Source organism: Lactuca serriola, chromosome 2 (genome assembly GCF_051521515.1).
Source record: "Lactuca serriola cultivar US96UC23 chromosome 2, Lser_US96UC23_V15, whole genome shotgun sequence".
NCBI lineage: Eukaryota > Viridiplantae > Streptophyta > Magnoliopsida > Asterales > Asteraceae > Lactuca > Lactuca serriola.
Window position 1 is genome coordinate 167,592,711 of NC_136409.1, and position 22,301 is coordinate 167,615,011.

Here is a 22,301-nt window from a genome sequence, read left to right on the forward strand (position 1 = left end):
ACTAATGAACGAATATGTTAAGTTACATATTACGATGACTAAATAATTTCAAAAGGTTAGGTCTAGCCATATTTCGTAGCTCTCGTTTGATTCCAACCGTTGTAGGGTAGGACCTCTCATTCGAAGAATTATCTGGTCTTAGTAATATGTAACGGTATTCGCAAGCATGCTAGGGAGAGATAACAAAGACTTCTTATGCAGCTGATGGCGGAGAGTGGGTCGAAGATTACCCTAGGGTAAGCCTATGATGAGATTAGTATAGCGAGCAGTAGTAGTGATGTAACATCCCAAAAATACGAGCCAAAAATTTCATTTTTAAGAACACGTACTTAGCAAGACATTAGGAATAAAACGTCAACGATCATATCATTTCACAAAAGATATTGCATGTCTGGAAAACATTTTTATAAAACATAAAAGTGTCAGAGTACAAATCCCCAGGTGATATCATAATGCGGAATGTAAAGCATGTGTGTGATGCACCGCTACCGCGCCAGCTCCTTCCCCTTCGAAGAAGAGGTACCTGAAACCAAAACTGAAAACTGTAAGCACGAAGCTTAGTGAGTTCCCCCATAATACCTCATACCATACAAACATACAATGAACATGTAACAACGTAAAATTCCAAACAAAATTTTCATTTCAAAATAAAGTATTTTCATTCAAGACAAGGCATAAACATTCCAAGTGTCATGTCAAAATACAAATTGTATGAATCCCAAGATCACAAAACATCTATCAGTGTGTACAGATCACGCCGGCGCCTTCCCACGGTCCTCGCTAGTACCTGAAACACATACATAACAACTGTAAGCATAAATGCTTAGTGAGTTCCCCAAAATACAACTTACGCACATACGCCTTTCCAGGCCCTGACCTTCCGGTCCATGTGTCTCAGGGGACTTCCGTCCCTGCTGGGTAAACCTTCCGGTCCTACCCACGCCAACCTTACGGTCCACAACACAACGCCTTCCGGCCCATAACATAATCGCCTTCCGGCCCTTAACATAATGCCTTCCGGCCCACATAACATACATAGCACGTATAACAATTAACTTATCACATATAGCACATATATCTCATATCATATCCGACCTTCCGGTCACACAGTAAAACCCTTCCGGGTACAGTATCGTGAGAAGACTCACCTCGCGAATATCGAAAGCTAGCAAATCCCGAAGTCACTTGTGCTCGATCCGCCGAGCTACAATCCTCCTATAACGTCATATTTCCCTAGTTAATACTTTATATCTCTAATGTTGACTATCCCTAAGAAGTCAACACAGGTCAACTCTGGTCAACGGTCAACTTGACCGGACTCGGCGAGCGCTAGGACGACTCGACGAGTCTAGACGTCCTCACCAATTCTCTAAGATTCCCTTTTCTACTCGTCGAGTATCTCCCCTGACTCGACGAGTTCCTCCTGGAAGAATCGCGGGGCCACCCCGACTCAACTCGCCGGGTCTGAAGAACAACTCGGCGAGTCCCAGTTAATCTTCAAGCTACTCGCCGAGTCTGTTCATCGGACTCGGCGAGTCCATGCCATGCAACCGCTCAAACTGCTTTCTAAGGTCAGATCTGCTCCGACCATTCATAGGTCTGGCCTTCCTAGACTGATTCATCACGTAAAGTCCTCATTTCGGTGCTCATAATACACCCCATGACTCATAATTTACGTTTTAACCTAAGGCATAAGGATTCCAATCCAAAACCTTCAATGATTCCCGAAATGCTCAGGCATGGGACATTCTGGACTCCCAAGGGTCCCAATATAGGGTTCCCATTGCTTGGGGGACTAAGGAGACACTCAATCTAGCCACAAAAGGGTTCAATAAACCCTAAATCCATATACACATCAACATAGAAGGGATTAACTCGAAATTATTACCTGAATAATGTTGCTCTGTGTCCCCAACCTTCAGAATGTGGCTTCTCCTGTTGTTCCCTTAACCAAGCCTCCTTCTTCTTGCAAAATAACACTTCCAAGATCAATAATGGTCTTCTACCTTGCTCCAGGTGCTCACAATCGGATTAGGGTTTCACTCACAGGACTAGGGTGAACAATGACGGCCATAAGGCCCCTTATATATGTCCCAACCCTGAACGGTTAGGGTTTTCGCTAAACAGCGCAGACTCGCCGAGTCCATATCCGGACTCGTCGAGTCCAGTCGCGAACCCGCGACCAGATCCGCGATCCTACTCGGCGAGTATGGGCTCCAACTCACCGAGTCCCCTCTTAAAACACCTAAAATCATAAATATAACAATACCTGGAATTCCAGGCTGTTACAGAACAGCTAGTAGATACGGGGCTCACCCACACTCATGAAGATATGGGCCTCGCCCACACTCCGCTAGCTGGGAGATACGGGCCTCGCCCACACTCCGCTAGCTGGGAGATACGGGCCTCGCCCACACTCCACTCTTGGATAGATACGGGCCTCGCCCACACTCAGCCGCTAACTCATGACATACAAGCATCACACAGACAATGAGTATAGACAACTCTATCATGCTAGCATATAACATAATCAACTCAACCAAGAGATACGGGCTCGACCCACACTCTAAAACTAACATCTCGTCTATACGGGCCGGACTTGGTGCCTTAGACCCGTTACTACTGGAAGGAAACTCGCCTCAAAGTAATTGCTGATCTGTGTGGGAACTGACTGCCCGCTGCTACTGCCACTCCGGAAATCCTCCGGCTATAATTCCCACAAAACCCTTAGTCAAATACTGCTAACCGACCTCAGGGTAAAATGGTCTTTTACCCCTAATCAACCAAGAGTCCAAGTCAAAGTCAACTGCCAGTTGACATGACTCGCCGAGTTGGCTTGCCAACTCGCCGAGTCCCTTTCCCTTAGCCCGACCATAAGTCCGTCTCTACTCGTCGAGTTAGGCGTTGACTCGACGAGTTTTCCTTCTATACCCAAGGCCACTAGTCCTTCATCCTACTCGCCGAGTTGTATGAACAACTCGCCGAGTTCATCTTCATCCGAAGAACACTCTATGCTGAGACTCGCCGAGTTGCATGAACAACTCGCCGAGTTGTTCTTGAGGCAAGAAGATTGCCTTGAACTCGCCGAGTCATGGCATTGACTCGCCAAGTTACTTCACGAGTGAGTCTAGCTTCCGGCCCACTGAGTCCTATCCCACGACTCACCACTCCACCCCGCAAACACGAAAAGGGGAAAACTCGGGGACTCACGACTCGACTCGCCGAGTCAGATGAACGACTCGCCGAGTCGGCCACATGCAAATACTATACACGCGATTCTGCTTGAATCCAGCTCATGCTATTCATAGATCTGGGTTTCTAGGGCATGAATAACACGTAAAGTTTCCAACTTTACGTGTAAATAATCACCAATAAAGGTTTTAGGGCTCAAAATGCACCAAAAGATCTAGGGCTTTCATGCAATATGGCTCCATAAAGACAGTAGATCTAAGCTCCTGGAGCTTAATCACACCTAGATCTAGAGGCTAACAACTTATTACAAACCATAAGGCACAATCAAGCTTGGGGAAAAACTCAAGAAGGACTTCCTTGGAGCTAAAAGGGACTACAAGCATGAAAACAGAGGGGAAATCAAGTTATCCCTTAAGGGAAACACTGAGATAGCTCAAAGATGCCTGACATCCTCATCTTCTTCTTGATCTACTCTCCTTCCCTCTCCAAATCTTCAAGAAAACACACCAAAATGCTTCAAACTCATAATGAACAAGGTTTGAACGAAGAATAGAGCTCTGAGGGTGAAGGGGGCGAGCTTGGGGGCGGATACACTACTAGAAAAACAGCCTTTTACGACGCTCATTGCGCGTCGTAAAAGGCTCAGACGACGCGCTAATGCGCGTCAAGGAAGGCCCTGTCATAAAGAGAGACGACGCGCTTTTGCACGTCGTCTATAGACGATGCGCATTTACGACGCGCCTTTACGACACGCAATGCGTATCAAGGAAGGCCCTGTCATAAAGGAAGACGACACGCATTCGCGTGTCGTAACCTTACGACGCGCGTGTTAATGACACGCAATGCGTATCAAGAAAGCACCTGTCAAGAAAGGCCATGTCATAAATGAAGATGACACACATTTTTGCGTATCATAATTTTAAATGTTTAAAAAAAATATTATTTATAGATTTACTAATTTTCAAATTAAATAATACATTAAAAATCTCATAATACAAAATAAAATACCATAAATAACAAAAATAATTCATTTTACTAATATGTCAAATACAAATAATTATTCCAAAAGTGAGTAAATGTTATAAAAAATGAACTCATTTATATACAATTGCATCATCACTACTAGAAAAAAGGCCTTTTACGACACTCATTGCGCGTCGTAAAAGGCTCAGACGACGCGCAAATGCGTGTCAAGGAAGGCCATGTCATAAAGATAGACGACGCGCATATGCGCGTCGTCTAGAGACGACGCGCATTTACGACGCTCTCTTATGATACGCAATGCGCGTCAAGGAAGGCCGTGTCATAAAGATAGACGACGTGCAAAGGCGCGTCATCTAGAGACGACGCGCCCTTATGATACGCAATGGGTGTCAAGGAAGGCCATGTCATAAAGATAGATGACGTGCAAATGCGCGTCATCTATAGACGACGCGCTTTTATGATACGCAATGCGCGTCAAGGAAGGCCATGTCATAAACGAAGATGACGCTCAAATGCGCGTCGTCTAGAGACGACGCGCTCTTATGATACGCAATGCGCGTCAAGGAAGGCCATGTCATAAAGGAAGACGACGCTCATTCGCATGTCGTAACCTTACGTCTCTCGTTTTTACTACGCGCCTTTACGACGTTTTTACGACGTGCATTTACAACACACATTTACAACGTGAATACACATAATAAATGACAAATATACCAAAACATTCATTTTCATCTAAACGTCAAATATACCAAAACTTTACATATATGTTGAATTACCTAAGTTGTAACTACATGTTACCTTAAGTAACATTACTAAAAGTTAGCAAAAAATTGTACATGTGTCTCAAAAGACTACCTAGCATTACACATGTCAAAAGACCATACCTAGCATTAGTGGTTAACCATAACATTGTTTTGCGGATACATTGTCAAAAGACCATACATATCATCGATAAATGAAGCCTGTAACAAATGTTGACCATTCTTCACGTATCTCATCGATATCAGCAGTTGTGTACTCAGCTTTGCCATCCCCGATCTGTGAAAACATTTGCATATTGTTTTTATTAATAAAAAATAGCATATTAAAATATTCTGTAACAGTAAGTTGCTATATTTTAACAGTAAGGATGCCATAAATTATAGTAATGAAAGTAGAATGCTATATCCTTACATTGTCTTTGACCAACACTTCAATTCCTTCTTCCACTATCTCCTTCATGAACCTTAGCATGTAGTAGCCACATTCGGTAGATCCGGGCTGAACTGGACACTACAAAGTTACATATAAAATGATCATTTCAATTGATCCAAAAAATAAAGTTAAAACTACAATTTCAATAAGGAATTAAGTGTTGACCGTAACATTAACCCAATTTAGTTTAACCCTTTTGTTGGATCCACTTTGTGTAGTGTACAAAACCATTGCCCTATAAAAAAACATTAACAAATATGTGTTTATTGTACTCACATCAAGTGTTTTGATAATTTATATTACTTACGAATCAACAATTTGCTTCAACTGCATATTGAAATTGCCAGAGCTCAAGGAATCAAGATAATAGCAAGTATCCGATTTCATGTCTAGTACACCCAATACCCAATGTCTTCTACAAAAACCACAAAAAAAAATAAAATGTCAAATAACATAATTGCAGTCATTTTAAAAATAAAATGTCAAATAACAATACCCAGGATTGTAGGGCATAAAGATGATGTCATTGCCCTTTCTTTTAGACAATCGATCTGCTAAACCTCTGCTTGCATCGTCAATATTCTTAGATTTCCCTTTACGCGTACTTGGTGAGATTACTGCCGGGTTCACAAAGCAAATTCCATGGTCTCTTTCTGGGGAGCCATACTTCAATTTGTTAAACAACCTCCTGTTATCATACAAACACTAAATTCATTAAACATTTTTTTTAAGACACATTGTTATTTAAATTAAATTTCTTGCACTTACATCATATAAGACACAATAACAGCACCAGTCAGCTCATCCATTGTAAGAACTGCTTCAAAATCATCCCAAGTTAAGTACGTGTAACTATCGTACCCAAAAAGATCATTCTCACTCTGCACTCTTATAGAATCAACCTTTGTAACTTGTCCATCAGCCATCATTGCAGTCATTTTCAAAATACTACTGTTCTCAATCCTTATCCTTGTCTTCATCTGTGCTCTGGTCCACCTTCTTTGAACGGTCACATTTTGTTTCTCCTTTTTAATCTTCTTTTCTATCCCAATCAATACTTCTTCCACATCATTCCCTTCTTCCACATCATTCCCTCCTTCCATATCACATGGTTGTTTTTCTTTCTTATTACTTCCTATTTCTTCTTTTGGAGGTGTTGCATCTTCCTTCACTGGTGTTACATCTTCATTCACTGGTGTTGCAGCTTTCTTCACTGGTGTTGCATGCTTTTTCACAGATTTCGCCACCACTTTTCCCTACAAATGCAATCAAAAATACAAATAGTATTACCAAAAAAATTAAGAACTCACTCAAATATCAGAAAAATTAAGATAACCAAGGGAAATATGTTCAAATAGTATTACCAGGTCAGAGCATCGAATAACTAAGTGTCTTGGCCAGCTTAGTATGTGTCCCAGTGCATCTTTGACCTTCACAATGAACTCCTCTTCAAGTGGAAAGGGTACTAAAGCTTCTCCTTGCAAAATTGTTTCAATCATAACTTCAATGTTTTCATCTGTTACATAAACATAAAAAATAATTAAGATTCAATCTTCTAAAAAATGAAAATATATAAATAATAATAATGCAAATATATTTCAAAATACCCGATGCTTTCATTATGGTTCCTTTAGCAACCACATTTGCAGCAAATTCAACCGCAAGAAGACATGAATTATCCTGCAAAATATAGTATGTTAGTTTGTAGAAAAAGAAAATTATTTAAATATATTTTTCATAATTGTCTTCAAGGACTTACAAGTGATTCATTCTGTGGTTGTTTTTCAAAATCTTCAATGACGCCCCCTATTTGGCAACTTGCAGCTTCAGAAACATTAAGTACACCTCTTTTTAGTTTCTCCAAGTCATCTTCAAGTTTGTTTATTCGTTTATCCACCCTCTCGTTCTCAATCTCCAAGTAATACTTAACATTCTTGGGTAAATAAAAGTATTGCTGTGGCGTTATAAATCTACCCATCCCTCGTACACGCCCACGTTGTTCCTGAGTACCCAACGCCTCTGTAAGCACATCATGTGTTCCACATGTAACCTCTCCAAAGCTTCCCGATTTCTGAAGCTCATCCTGTAAAAAAATAAAATGGGACAAATGTTAGAAAAATAAAATGGGACAAATGTTATGTTTTTTTATATATTTGGGAATTAATGAAACTTACAATTTTATCAACAATCGTCTTCACATCTGCATCGTATCCTCCTGTCTTCAACTCTCTTGCTTTTTTCCACAGCACTGTCCTATCAATCTCCTCTTCCGTCTTGCCGGTTTCTTGCATCTAAATTATCAAGAATAACAAAATCAATTAACATAAATATATACAAATAAAATAATCAATATTCAGTGGGAATCATACAATGTCATTAATGAGTCCAGCATATCCTTTTCTGCTCAAACGATGATTGTATTTATGATGTGCACGAGTATTTTTAGTTTTCATACTTTTCTCCTGCATTAGAAACATTAAAATTATAAATACAAACATTAAAATTGTAACTAAAAATGCATATAAGAAAAGTTTAACAAACCTCCCACTTCTTTGTAACTCTATGGGATACAAAAACTTTCCAATCTTCTTTCTTTATAAACGGATAATCTTTCGGAGGTTTGAATAGATTTGCCTTGGGATCTTTACTTCGGTTCTTAATGAACTTGTCATATAGATAATGCTTGAAGTTTCTCCACTTCTTCCCGATCGATTGGAGAATTTGCTTCCGGCTCTTTGGGTCAACTACAAACTTTTCCTGAAACATAAAAAAAAGGTTGGTTCAAAAACAAATCTGAACAGGGACAAAAACAGATCTGAACAAAGGTAATAACAGGAAGAAAACAGAGACTTACCAAAACATATTGCCATAATCCTTCCCTTACTTCCTCACCAACTTCCAGCCACGAGTCATATGTTATGGGAACCATTGTTCTTGCAACCAAACCCTCAAAAGTAGACAGTTTTGTGGCTTCCTTTCCAACCGGGACACCTTTTTTATTGTAAGTTATTACAAGCTTCACTTTATTAGCTTTTGTCTTTGTTGTCGGACCTCTTTGTTTGGAGTCCTCGTGATCAGAAGCTGAATCTGATTCCATGTCACAAAAACACAACCTGTTTCAACAAGATTCAAATTAAATTAAGTACGTTGTTATTTGTTGCAGTTGGACATTGATTAATCACATTCAAAATCTGAAATAAAAACATACCAAAAACTTTATTATTCTGCAACAAAAAATATTTAAACTAATATGCCCTCGCCATCCGGACGCGTACATAAAAAATCATCATCAAGGTCTAATAAAGCGGAGTCTTGTGTTAAATCAAAAGTAACATCAAATTCCAACATATCATCAGTTTCACCATTTGATCCAAACTTGTACATCCTATGAGGTGTGAATCCAACAACATGCAAATTCTCATCTTGTTGATCTTGAACATAAAAAACCTGTTTGACTTGACTAGCTAATACGAAGGGTTCAGACTTTTGACCAAGCCTATCAAAGTTAACTACCGTGAATCCTAAATCATCCTTTTTTACTCCACGACTATCAAGCCAATCACACATGAATACAGGAATACTAAACATGTGATAATTAAGATCCCATATCTCCTTTATACGGCCGAAGTAAGTTACAGCACCATACACAGGATTGGAGTCTTTTGCACTAGCAATTTGCATGGTATGTGCAACTAAAGACACTCCACTGCATTGAGTTGTTCTAGACTCATCTCGAGATGTTGTAAGAAAATGATATTCATTTATGGCAAAACCGCTATATTTAGTAACAGCAAAATTAGGCCCTTTGGCCAACCAACGAACATCATCACAAATATCTTCCCCGTTAGCCAAACGTTTTCCAACCTAACAGAAAAATATATAATTAATGTAATTCAAAAAAATAATTAAAAATATTGTAATTCTAACTATCTTATTTTAAAAACAAACCTCTTTCTTAAACCAACTAATAAATGTCCGACTATGTTGGCTCTGAAACCATGTACTCTTGCGAGCATGACGGGGGTTCAGATCCTTCAATTCCAACATATGTTGCCTGAAGTGTATTACAAGTTAAAAGAATGTTTTATATGATAGATAATGGTATAAGAGTATACAGTTTCATGTAATTCTTACTCTATATACGGCTCCACAACAGCAGTGTTTCGTAATACATAAATATGAGCTTGATCAAGTAACTGAGCATCTACAGCATCAATTGTAGCCTTTGATAAAGGCTTGCCACTGCGGATTCTTTCATCAACACGCTCATGAGGATTGCCAATTGATTTCTTGTTTTTTAAGTAGTCTGAACAAAATTCTAAGGCCTCCTCTGCCACATAACACTCTGCAATGCAACCCTCGGGTCGATGATGATTTCTTACATACCCTTTAAGTGTTTTCATGTATCTCTCAAATGGATACATCCACCTAAAATGAACCGGGCCACACAACCTCACCTCTCTAACTAAATGCACCATCAAGTGAGTCATGACATCGAAAAATGAAGGAGGAAAGTACTTCTCTAACAAACATAATGTTAATACGATGTCACTTTGCAACTTGCCTAGCTTACTAACATCAACAACTTTACTACACAACTCATTGAAAAAATGACACAGGCTTAGGATTGTTCTCCGCACCTTCACATCTAACACCCCTTTGATTGCAAATGGAAGAAGTTGTTGCATTAGTACATGGCAATCATTAGACTTCAAACCATTCATCTTTGAAACATCATCCGACACGAGATTCTTGAAATTAGAGCAATACCCATAAGGAACTTTTATGTTAGACAGGGTTTCATAAAATAGATGTTTCTCTGCGGAATTCAATGTGTACTTGGCAGGCGGAAGCCAATGTCGATCCCCTTTTGGTTCAGGTCGTAATTCAGTCTTGATGCCCAACGCTTCAAGATCTTGTCGTGCTTTTAATCCATCCTTCGTCTTGTGAGGCAAATTCAACGCTGTCCCATAAACACTCTCGGTCACATTTTTTTCTATGTGCATGAGATCTAACTGATGGCGAACATGCAACTTCTTCCAATATTCAAGTTCAAAAAAAATCGACTTTTTATGCCAAAATTTAGATCTCTCGTCGATACTTTCTTTTTTCTTCTTTGTCTTCTCCTTCTTTGGCGTTTCCTTCTTTGACGCTCCCTTCCTTGACTTTATCTTCTTTAACTTTATCTTCTTTGATCCTACCTTCTTTGATACTACCTTCTTTGGCTTTATCTTCTTACCCCATGTAGTCTCAAATCCCGCCAGATAGTCATAAATCTCTTCACCTGATGATGGTTGTGGCATAAAATCGTGCTCCTGTTGATTGTTGAAATGTTTTTTTCTTTTGCGAAAAGGATGCTCAAGTGGTAGGAATCTTCTATGCCCAAGGAAGCATACTTTTTTGGACTTTGGCAACCATTGTGAACAAGTATTCTTTGAACATATTGGACAAGCATAATAACCTCTGGTAAAACACCCCGAAAGATTACCATACGCGGGAAAATCACTTATAGTCCAAAGTAATATTGCTCTTAAATTGAAGTATTCTTTCTTATGAGAATCAAAAGTCTCAACGCCAGTTTCCCACAAGAGCTTTAGATCTTCTATCAATGGTGCCAAGTAGACATCAATATTGTTACCAGGTTGGTTTGGCCCGGATATCAACAGAGTCAACATCATGAATTTTCTTGACATACACAAATAAGGGGGTAGATTATATGTTATTAGGATAACTGGCCAACAACTATGCTTGAAACTTAATGACCTGTGTGGATTGATACCATCAGCAGACAAGGCTAATCTAAGATTTCGTTTTTCCTGTCCGAATTCTTTCCACGTGTTATCAACAAGCTTCCAAGAAGGGGTATCGCGAGGATGAGTAAGCTTCCCACTATTGACCCGACCTTGTGCATGCCAAGTTAAGTCATGAGCAATTTGTGGTATTGAAAACATTCTTCTAAATCTAGGGATGATAGGAAAATACCACAAAACTTTTGAAGGTACGTTTTTGGAATTCTTCTTCCAACGAGAAGTGCCACAAGTTGGACAATGAGAAGCATCTTTATGTTCTTTCCAGAATAGAACACAATCATTTTCACATGCATGAATCTTCTCATATTGTAGACCTACTCCTTTTAGCAACTTCTTGGACTCATATATCGAGCTAGGGATGGTATTGTTTGATGGTAAGATATCTTTTAGGACAGACAACAAAGCATCAAAACTAGCATCAGACCATCCAAATTGACCCTTCAAATGTTGGAATTTCAATAATCCACTAAGTGCATTATACTTTGACCCTACATAAAGTGGCTTATCACACTCTTCAAGAAGTGATTTCAACGAATCAGGTTCATCGTCTACGTATTTGAAGGCATCATGAAGCATATCCTTTGTATAAATAGCATCAGGAGGAATGGAATTGTTAGGGCATCTAGAATCACTATTGGGTTGTTTTTCTCCATGGAAAGACCAAATCTTATAATTCTCATCGAAGCCGTGGGCAAACAAATGATAACGGACATTGTCAATTGAGTGGTGACACAAATTGATGCAATTTACACAAGGGCATGGAATAACATCTAACTTTGGATTATGGGTTTGACCTTTTTACCCTTGGGTGGTCAATCTGTTTAAAATTAGGTATTAACTGTCAGTTGACAGTTACATTCTAAAAATGTATAAATATTTATGTTTGATGTTAATTGTGATTAATACTGCATAAGAACTTCCTATAGGTATGGCTGTTCTTTGTTGTTTTTTCTTTCTTTCTTTCTCTTCTGTCTTTGTTGGTTAATGAGTTGATGTTTCTACAAATGTATAAATATTTATGTTTGTTGGTTAATTTATAGTGGTGTTTCCATTCCTGATTTAATGTGGCAGATTGAGGTTAGTAAAATTTTCATCACAAGTCGATTAATTATCATTTTATTATTATTTAAAGATGATTGAATTGATTTGTATGAATCCTGTGAAAGGGTGAGTAATTATTGTTTTTGTTATAAAATTTTCATCACAGGTAAACTCTCTGTTTCTCAAGGTTGTTTTTAGAATCTGTAATAACTTTAGTTATAGATTAATTATTGTTTTTGTTATAATATGATTGAATTGATTTGTATGAATCCTGTTAAAGGGTGAGTACCTAAGATCTATAGGTATGGCTGTTCTTTGTTGTTTTTTTCTTTCTTTCTTTCTCTTCTGTCTTTGTTGGTTAATGAGTTGATGTTTCTACTTGTTTCCATTCCTGATTTAATGTGGCAGATTGAGGTTAGTAAAATTTTCATCACAAGTCGATTAATTATCATTTTATTATTATTTAAAGATGATTGAATTGATTTGTATGAATCCTGTGAAAGGGTGAGTAATTATTGTTTTTGTTATAAAATTTTCATCACAGGTAAACTCTCTGTTTCTCAAGGTTGTTTTTAGAATCTGTAATAAGTTTAGTTATAGATTAATTATTGTTTTTGTTATAATATGATTGAATTGATTTGTATGAATCCTGTTACAGGGTGAACGTGATGGATCTGTTAGAAAAGAAGAGGTGCAGGTGTTATATGTATTGCTTGTAGAGTAGCAAGAAGCTTTTTGGATGACATTCTTTTTAATCTCATTCTGTTGAGCTATATGTTATATGTATTTATTGTAGAGTATGTACAATATATGTTAGGCTTTTGATTGTTTTTAATGTTAAGTTAAAAAGGCTTGGATATTTTAAACGAATATTCACAAAAGTGAAATTTTAATCAAAATAATATAATAGAATCTATATTAGAAAATGAAAAATAAAAAACTTATGTACCCTAAAAAATAGATAGATTAAAAATAAATACCTTTTCTTACCTGAGTATGTGGAATATCAGTGTAATTTATAGCAGAAACTGTTGCTTTATCACCCTTTGAGCCTGCAGCAAGTAACAAAAAAATTGTAACTCATTGTAACTACATGCATATTGCAATGCACAATTATGAAAAAAATTAACGAACAACATTTAGTGTACAAACCACAGTCAGATTATGTCAAAGCCTAGAAACATCTCATTCATCAATCCTATTATAAGTATACAAAATGCAAAGCTAGAATAGTAATTTTTGCCATGTAAGCTAATTTTTTTGGCAGTGCCCATCATACCTACTTGCATGGGAAACCAGGGACATCAACCTTCTAAATGACTAAAAGTAGGTTCTACTCCTAATTGCATTTGATCATAAGTGAAAATGTTTCTTGTAAGAATAAATTAATAATTGGAGATACTAACCGTATAATATGCACAACACCAAGCCACATACAGCTGTAGTTACCACCCAGATCAATGCACTTTTAATCCTCTTGCCAATAGTCCTACAAGCAAAAATAGTTAGAAGCATAAATACATACACTTTCAATGTTTAATGAGAAGCTTCAAGTTACAGATGATGAATACAAGACAATGTTAAATGGGAAGCTTCAAGTTACAGATGGCAGTGGTTTGATACAGGTGTACAGAAAAGAAGTTGAAGATAGGCTTGCCTTATTAGGCATGCTCATGTTTATACAAATTATAATTATTTAAGAACCCATGTTTTAATGTAGTTTTTGAATCTGACCCTTGGCTGTAAATAAACATTGTAAAGTGGTTTAATACTAATATTCATAAAACAAGATAGTAAGATAAGTTGGTGTATATATTTTGGTTTTAGAAAGGTGTGAGAGACCAAAAGAATTGAACATGTGTGGGGCTATGTATTATGTATGTATGTATGTTTGGAAGTAGCCATTAGCCAAAAGAATGGATCTTCTTTGAAAACAAGGGAAAAGTGGAGGGACCGAATTGTAATATTGTGTGCTTTCTGTTTTCATCGACCCACATGCAAGCAAAATACTCCAATTCAGGAGGATTGATTGTACCTGTAATCTCCTTGCCATCTATTTATAACTCGGTCTACCTTGATAAGCCTAGGTGTAAGATTAAACTACTCTTCTCTACTGAGATTGGTACATGGGTGTTTGTCAGTGAAGTTAAATCAACTTCAGATATCTCCACGCAAGGAGTCAATGATCCATCTAAGGGGCTAATAGGAGGCTTAACAAATGAAGCCTTGTACAGCTTCGGAGTCCAATTGGAAAAACAAATAGAGTTAGTTCATTCTTCATACAGAGGTTTGTATGCTTTAAGGGAATTAATACCTCCTAAACCTCCGGATCACAATGTTATTTTGGTTCCCTGTTCCACTGTTGAATTGAATTGTCTAGTGGTTGATGTTTATTGGTGTTATATCTTAGTACAATCAACTAATAAAGAGTTGTTATTGATATACAAACATGAACAATTATTAATTGGCTTTGTATTAAGGCAAAGAATCGACTTTATTTTTAACAAGATGAGATGAATGTTTTGTTTGTTTGTAGCCAGAAGATTTGTTGCAATAAAATCAGAATTTTCTTTAGCTAGCAGTTTTGTGTTTGTCTTTTTTTGCAAATTATGCACCTATTTGAAAATTGAATATGATAAGTCTGATGAGTATATCATTATTTACAAGCCTCTACTTCAAGATGGTGGTATTGATAGAGAATGTGATAAAGAATGTACCTTCTTTGAAAACAAGGGAAAAGTGGAGGGACCGAATTGTAATATTGTGTGCTTTCTGTTTTGCTCTTATGCAGAAACATCCCTACGTAGCACTGTTATTGAAACAAAACAAACTGCTGAAGGTAGTCATAAGAAAAGGTAGGCATTAGGCAAAGGGTAATTTGGTCTTTGTGCATTGGGTGTTACATTTTCACTCCTGAAATTTTTTGTATGTGATGAAAATTGACAGGGATTATTTTTTTTGCATAAAATACTTGAGGCCTGAAGTATTTTAACTAAAAAATATATGTAAGAAAGTACAAATACGTGAGTTATTATATGACCTTAACCTTTTAATAATTTGCCAAGTACATGCCACGTAGGTTGCATGTCAACAAACACTTATCAGATAATTTTTTTTCATTGTGTGTGAAGGTTGGATCTTCCAAAAAAAATCAAAGATGTTAACAAACGTAGTAGTTTAATTAAAATATTTCCAACAAAAACACAAGTCGAGAGCAACTATGTGAAACCTTAACTATGTTGGAAAATTAAGTTGGGATCGGAGTGGAATAGGCGTAACAGAAGAACATATATGAAGTAAAACATAAGACAAGTATTACCTGGTCAATTTTTTCCGAGGTTCATGATGTCTTTTCTCTTCCTCCGCTTTTCAGATCTAATCAACAAAGATTTCTCATTTAGAGGGAGAGGGACGGTTATAGAAGTGATGAAGAGGTGAGATAATGAAATTCGAAATCAAAGAGGTTTATTTCTATTTTTGCAAACACACCCACAGATAAAGAGAGATAGAAAGGGTAATCGGGGTATTTTACATCTTTTGATTCGAAAGGGTGTTCGTGGAAGACTGGGAAGCTCAGATGATGACAGCAAATTAGCAAATATTATATCTGAAAGGCATCGGAGGGATAAAACAATTGGGTTGCACTCTCCAATGAACGCACCTTGATGATTGCAATGGTTGCTGGTATTGGTGGAGAGTAGCAGCTTTAACCTGATAGTTGATACCCAGTTCGGAGAAAGATTGTTGGGTGGGTTTTTAATACGTGATTTTTTTTTGGAAGATCCAACCTTCACACACAGTGATGAAGAGTGGTGTTCCTAACTTCTGTGTTGTTCTTCTAGCACTAAATGATCTAGGGTATCATTGTCTTTTTCTATTTTATGATACACAAGGTTTAAACTTTAATGATAATAATTAATATGTTAATTGATGTATTTATTTGTATAGGTATAAAGCAAGGGGAATTCGGTTGGATTTTGGTGATCTTGCTTATCTTTCATGTGACAAAAGAAAGTTCTTTGAAACAATTGAATGGAATTTGGAGTTCCGAGGTTTGGAAAGACTGGAATCACTGCTGGTAATGACCTCAATGAAGAAACTTTGGATGCTTTAAACAAACAGGCAAGCTTTTTATAGATTTTTAATTCTTAAGAGTATTGAATCATTTAGTATTTTGTAACTTTGAGTATCGACTTTAGCTTGGGCAGGAAGTTTCTCTTGAGAGAACTTTTCTGATTAGGGCAGGAGGATAATCATTTGGATTTCCTTTCTGATTTGTTCTTATTTCCATTTAGTAATCAAATATCTTCCTAGATCTATATATCTCATATTTGAGTTTCATTTATCTGTTATTGGATTTTGGTTTCTATCAAAGAGGTTGTGTGATGATCAAAATGCAAAATGAATCAATGGCTGATTTCATAAATACATACACTTTCAATGTTTAATATGCTCTAACTAGTCTTTTGGTTCCAGAATAAGATGCTTTTTGACTAATTAAGTGAAACAACTTAGAACTTTTTTCTATGTTCTTAAGAAGATCAAGTGTCCTTGCAGAATTTCTCAACAGTTAAAAAATAAATCTAGACTCAGACATCTACATTTAGGGTTTAATGAATGCTTCAACCATGATTTCATAATCTCAATCCCTATTACAAATCGTCCATACATACCCCCAATCGAAATGAAAGATACAACATGATTTCATAATTTCATAAGTACAATCAGAAAACATAAAAAATTATGTTCTACCAGACCAGGGTTCGAAGAACCTGAAGAGAAACATCTCACAGGGGGGTTTGATTAAGAGTATTTTGAGGGATTTTTCGACTCTTTTCTTAGGCAACTGTCATTATGTATACACGGTTAGTCAATCCTTTCTTCACCTTGAGAACAAGGTGAAAGTTTGGGATAAAAAGTAGAGAAAATGTTCGCAAGATGAAAGAAGGGGATAAAAATATTACATATAACTTGAGAAGCTTGAGATTTTACCTTGTGTTCGACTTGAGAAGCTTCAGTAGGTGAGAAACCCTTGAATGTGTTCAACTTAGCATTAGATTCATGGCTACCAGGCGCTTCTTCCCCTTGTCTCGACTTTCTTCTGCTCTTTCTCTTCTGTTACAACGTTATATGGCCAACCGGGAAGCTCACTTGGGTCGATGATCGGTTCAACAGGAACACCTTAATCGGACCTAGGGCACGTAAATTTTAGCAGTCTCCAATGATGTCAGTTGAACCCACGGTCGTCGGCGAGGCGAAATCAGCCAGAGAAGTAACCTAACGATCGGAGGAGGAGACGTTGTCTGCAAGGGAAGGCGAGTCGAGGTCTCACCGTCGATAGAATCGTAGTAGAGAGTGAAGTGACTGATGAATAGTGAGTGTTAGATATTTTGTTAGTAACCTCGATTTTTTTGAACAGATGCGCGCCTTTCACTAAAATTATATTGCGACATTTTGAGACGGCGCACATTTTACATTAAGTGCCCTCCGTGTTTTTAAGTTTTTTACATTAGACACTAACTCTAAGGGCACTCAATAAAACGCGACATATATACTTAAATTTTTTGAAGAGATGACATTTTTTTAATGTCACTCTCTCTTGCGTAACATAGATCAATGAGCGTCGTATTTTGCGCGTCGTAAAAGGCCTTTTTTCTTGTAGTGCATCTAGCTTACTATGTGCCAACAACTCTCTGTGTGTTTACTTTTGCTTGAGTCTCGTTTCCTCCAAAGCTTCTAGCCATGCCAAAATATGATATCTTGAGTCTCGTTTCAAGAACCAAAATCACCTTCAATCACCCAATTAAACTCTAATGTTGGTAGACTGAGAGTTCCAGAATCAAGTTTATATCCATCACCTTGAATCACCCAATTAAACTCTAGATCTTCTGTTGTTTGAAAGTAATTGGTGTTTGTAATCTATGAACAAAAAACGCAAAGACCAAGGTTAACATTTGCTATATAGAAAGCACAACTAGACATATGAATATATAATACGCAACATAAACATTTTCATGAAAATAATATAGACAAATAAGTAAGAGTGATGATATTGATACCTTAATTACGCCATTGGTGAACGAATTTTTAATTGGTTGATAGCAATACTTGATCTCTGAAAACAAATAAACAAAGGACCGCATCATAATTAGCTTAATGAAGTAATTCTTATACATTGTCTCTACCAAAAGATTCATCATGGAAACATTTTTGTTGGAAATAACTAAATAAAAACCTAAATACTAAGCAAAAAAATTATAGTAATGGTCTTGTTTATCATGTTGGATATTTTAATTCTAGAATAAAGTGTGGTTGCATACTTCATCTAAAAACATGTTTGTTTCATGAAATGGGAGAATTTTTCATAAAAGTGCATTTAATGATTTAATCCTTTGAGATATGGAAAACTGAAATGGTGAAAGATGCTTACATTTTTCAAGGACAGGCAGCAGCACCAAATGTTGGCATCATTACAGTCAGTCCCTATAAGAGTCTTTAGTCTATATGTTATTATTTATAAAACCAAGGGCAAAAAAGTAAAAGAGTATAATCTTTTTACCTTAATGGCAGATGCAGATGCGACTCTAGAGTCATCAAAAGCACGATTATCCATTGTTCTTAGTAACATAAACCCTTCTTAATTTGCTAAATTTTGATTCCATTCTCACTGGTTGAAACGGCCAATAGAATTCCTTCCTTGTTAAATCGTATAAAAGGAGAAGTCTGCAGGTAAAAGTTATGAGCCATTGTATTATTAATAAATTAAGGAATTGGAATTCAAAGGAATTGTAATCCACTGTATGTTTGAAAAAATCTGATGGAATCAAAATATATACACACAATGGAATGGAATCTCATAGTCCACTCTTGAACCAATATTGTCATATATCCATGCCTTTATGTTGTCGTCGGTTGCTGTTTAGAAAATAAATTGGGTTCTCACTAATCTCTCTTCTGGTTATTTATTTATTTAACAACTTTTCATATAAGGAGACACACCTCTGACTCAATTGAGATAGTAGTAGAAGAATGATCTTTCCTCTCATGGAAATCCCTCTGTTCACTTCCTCTTTTGGAGCCTTTGGGTTCTGTCTATCCGGTAAATCCTCACTGGTGGAAGCCTTGTGCTCACCGATTTCAGCATCAAGTTCTACAGATTCCAAAAAAACTTCCATCTGTAATCCTTCGAATTCCTTTAAGAAAAAATTGTTTCATTTGTTGTGTAATATGAGCTGCAAACCCTGATTTTGTTTCGAGTAGAGAAGGAATAGTCCCATTGGTAGGAATAGTTGAAGGAGGATGACAAAGCTTTTCATTAAAATGATAATTTTGTCTTAACTACTACCTACGCCTCCCATTGGTAGGAATAGTGGAAGGCCTCTTAACAAGATTTTTTTTTCTTAAATAATTAAAAAAAGATATCATAGAATTATATCTTTTTCTCAAAGAAACTTGAATATTCATTTCTTAGTTCAAGAATTATGATTTAAACTTACTATAGAATATACACTTATATAAAGCTATATTTAATTGCTTCGATATTTCAGTATTAAATTGTTTGTTTCTAATTTGGTTTGTGATTGTTAGATTTTGTTTTTATATGTTCACGTCTATTTATAATTTTAGTTTGCCAATTAAGTTGAGATTTTAATAACTAAAATTAACCAATCTTAATTTAAGAATATGATTTTTCCCGTTTACTAATAACTGCTTATCAAATGATAGCCATAAGAATAAATGCCAAGTTATACCTCTAACCATGTCGTTTAGGGCCATCGCTGAGAGCTCTCAAATGTAACAACATTCTTTGCTACGAGGGTCAGAACTTCTTCTCCCTAGTATCGTCAAACCCATACGACCACCACTCACCATCTCCTTTGCACGACAATTTAGAAAAATGAGGAAATCTTTGTGAAATTGCTCGCGATATGCTTTTATCACACTTGTTGGGCTTGTTGTTGACATACATATGTTCCCTTTGTTTGTGTTATGAAATTCATGAACCTGCTCAAAAAAGATTCATTACTACAACTATTTATTAAAAATTAACCCCATTATGCATATCTCTATGTGAATGTGTGTTTATTTTGTTGACTTGGATATTTCACAGGTGCTTCCAATGTGTAACATTTTTTTAGGGAATGGATTTGCTGACCATGGACCTCTTTCATCTATCAGAGTGTGAAGTATGTGTATCCAATTTTCCTGTTACAAGTTTGGCTTTTGTGTGAGAACAATGCTACGCCAACATTAAAATATTGCCCTAATTTTAAAAATGTTAAATAGATTTGCTACTTAAGTCTGTTTATCAAGTGAAAACAATGCTGCAACAACATGTATGACTTGTTAATAGCAGAATTTGGAAAATGGCAATCATAATCACATGCAAACAAGGCAGCAGGAATAGCCAAGATAAAGCTTCAAGCTTACAGTAGTGACTTGTTTGCTCAACACGACTATTTCTTAAAGGCTGATGATTCTTCCACGGTTGTTTTTTATTTATCCACATAATTTTAAAGTTAACTGACAATTATGCCCCTGAATTAAAAATTAAGAGATTTTGAAGAAAGAGAAACCTAATGATTTGTTTATGGCCTTGTACCACTTGCACACACAAGGAATACAAACAACGAACTCCAAATTTATTCTATACCAAGAAAGCCATCTGTATAAAATTAGTGGTAACACATACACACACGAAAAGAATTGAGTCAATCCTAGCCCAATGGGACATGAAATAATAAAAACCAGATATCTCTATTGCTAAAAATTCCCATATGCAGCCAACCCCGAGGAAGAAATCAGACACAGACTAGAGCAATAGAGAAATTCAACACCTAGGTAACCAAGAAAATTTTCATGATGAATAAACTTAATTTTGAAGAGACAATTCATCTTAATAATGGATTTATGGACTGAAGCTTAAAACTCCACCGTATGAATGAAAAAAGTAAAAAAAAAAAAAAAAAAAAGGTGATATAAATTGTCTATACTGTGAATTTTAGCCAACTCCATGGGATAAAAATGGATATGATCCAATTTCCTGAAAGTATTAAAATATGCTTTTTTAAGTGAAGGGCATACTTGTCAATTAACCATAAAATTATGTGGATGAATAAAAAGAAATTGTGGAAGAATCAGCACCCTTTCTTAAATATTTAACCTCATCTGAAACCTAAAAATCACATAATCATTGGATTTAATAAGATTTCATTGGTATTCAAAGTAAGGAGCTATTTCATTCTGTTCGAAAAGCAATCCTTGGACACTTTTCAGACCTTAGCAGCATGGCTTTATTGATTACTTTGTTTGGTTTCCCACTGAGTGCATTTGTGATTCTTCCTGACACAACAACCGCAACCATTTCTGCAGCAGAATTGTTAAGAGACTCGACCAAACCACATGCTCTTTGACCAAAAGATGCCCTACAGATGATGATGATTTTGGTAACAACCTGCTTGGACCTTTCCCATGCATTTCACTAATCACAACCCATAAATTGTCATACAGATTCCACCATGATTATCCAACTTTTCAATTTGATTAGAGACAGATTGCTTGTGAGTCAAAAAAAAGTTACCTGATTGAGGGCAATAGACTTCTGTAGAAGAATCAGCTTAGCTCTATATCTTCAATGTGGCATTTTGTGGAACACATTCTGTAACAAAACGAAAATCTTGCCATCAAAAAATCCATGTATGGTTGTAAACCAGTCAAAGTCCCGGAAAGAAAGAACAAAAATAAGATAACGAAAAATAGCTTCACAAGAAAAGTTACCTTGTCTCAGTGTAGGAACCACCGCCATCCTCCTCTGTTAAAATTAAAAAGATAAGAACATGTTCAAAGGTGAAACAATGGCAATACATAGAATAACTGAAAGTGATGAAGAGTGAAGAGATGGTTGCTGATTATCCGACGGTGGTCACTTAGTGAAAATGGTGATAGAAAGCAAAACCAAAGATAAGCCACGTAACAGTTTCCCAAATTGAACAATTTTACCGTGTGGGAGAAAGGAGAATCCTTTGCTAGGCATGAATATCAACTGCTAGGCATGAATATCGACTGCTAGGCGCGAGAATC

At 36.6% G+C, this 22,301-nt stretch overlaps 2 protein-coding genes across 2 annotated transcripts; both read right to left on the reverse strand.

Moving 5' to 3' along the window:
• Positions 1-5,121: 5,121 nt before the first annotated feature.
• Positions 5,122-6,296, reverse strand: LOC145089768 (uncharacterized). The gene is made up of 6 exons (XM_079028163.1): positions 6,139-6,296; positions 5,867-6,058; positions 5,678-5,785; positions 5,536-5,605; positions 5,350-5,448; positions 5,122-5,214 (listed from the first exon to the last, which is right to left on the reverse strand). Exons 1-6 carry the CDS (start codon positions 6,294-6,296, stop codon positions 5,122-5,124), a joined length of 720 nt encoding a protein of 239 aa, XP_078884289.1.
• A 621-nt stretch (positions 6,297-6,917) lies between these two features.
• LOC145089769 (uncharacterized) lies at positions 6,918-13,495 on the reverse strand. Its single transcript, XM_079028165.1, has 14 exons — positions 13,435-13,495; positions 13,212-13,273; positions 10,587-11,846; positions 9,505-10,484; positions 9,319-9,424; positions 8,646-9,234; positions 8,553-8,561; positions 8,225-8,457; positions 7,912-8,127; positions 7,740-7,832; positions 7,545-7,661; positions 7,130-7,453; positions 6,978-7,050; positions 6,918-6,925 (listed from the first exon to the last, which is right to left on the reverse strand). Exons 1-14 carry the CDS (start codon positions 13,493-13,495, stop codon positions 6,918-6,920), a joined length of 4,131 nt encoding a protein of 1,376 aa, XP_078884291.1.
• Positions 13,496-22,301: the final 8,806 nt, after the last annotated feature.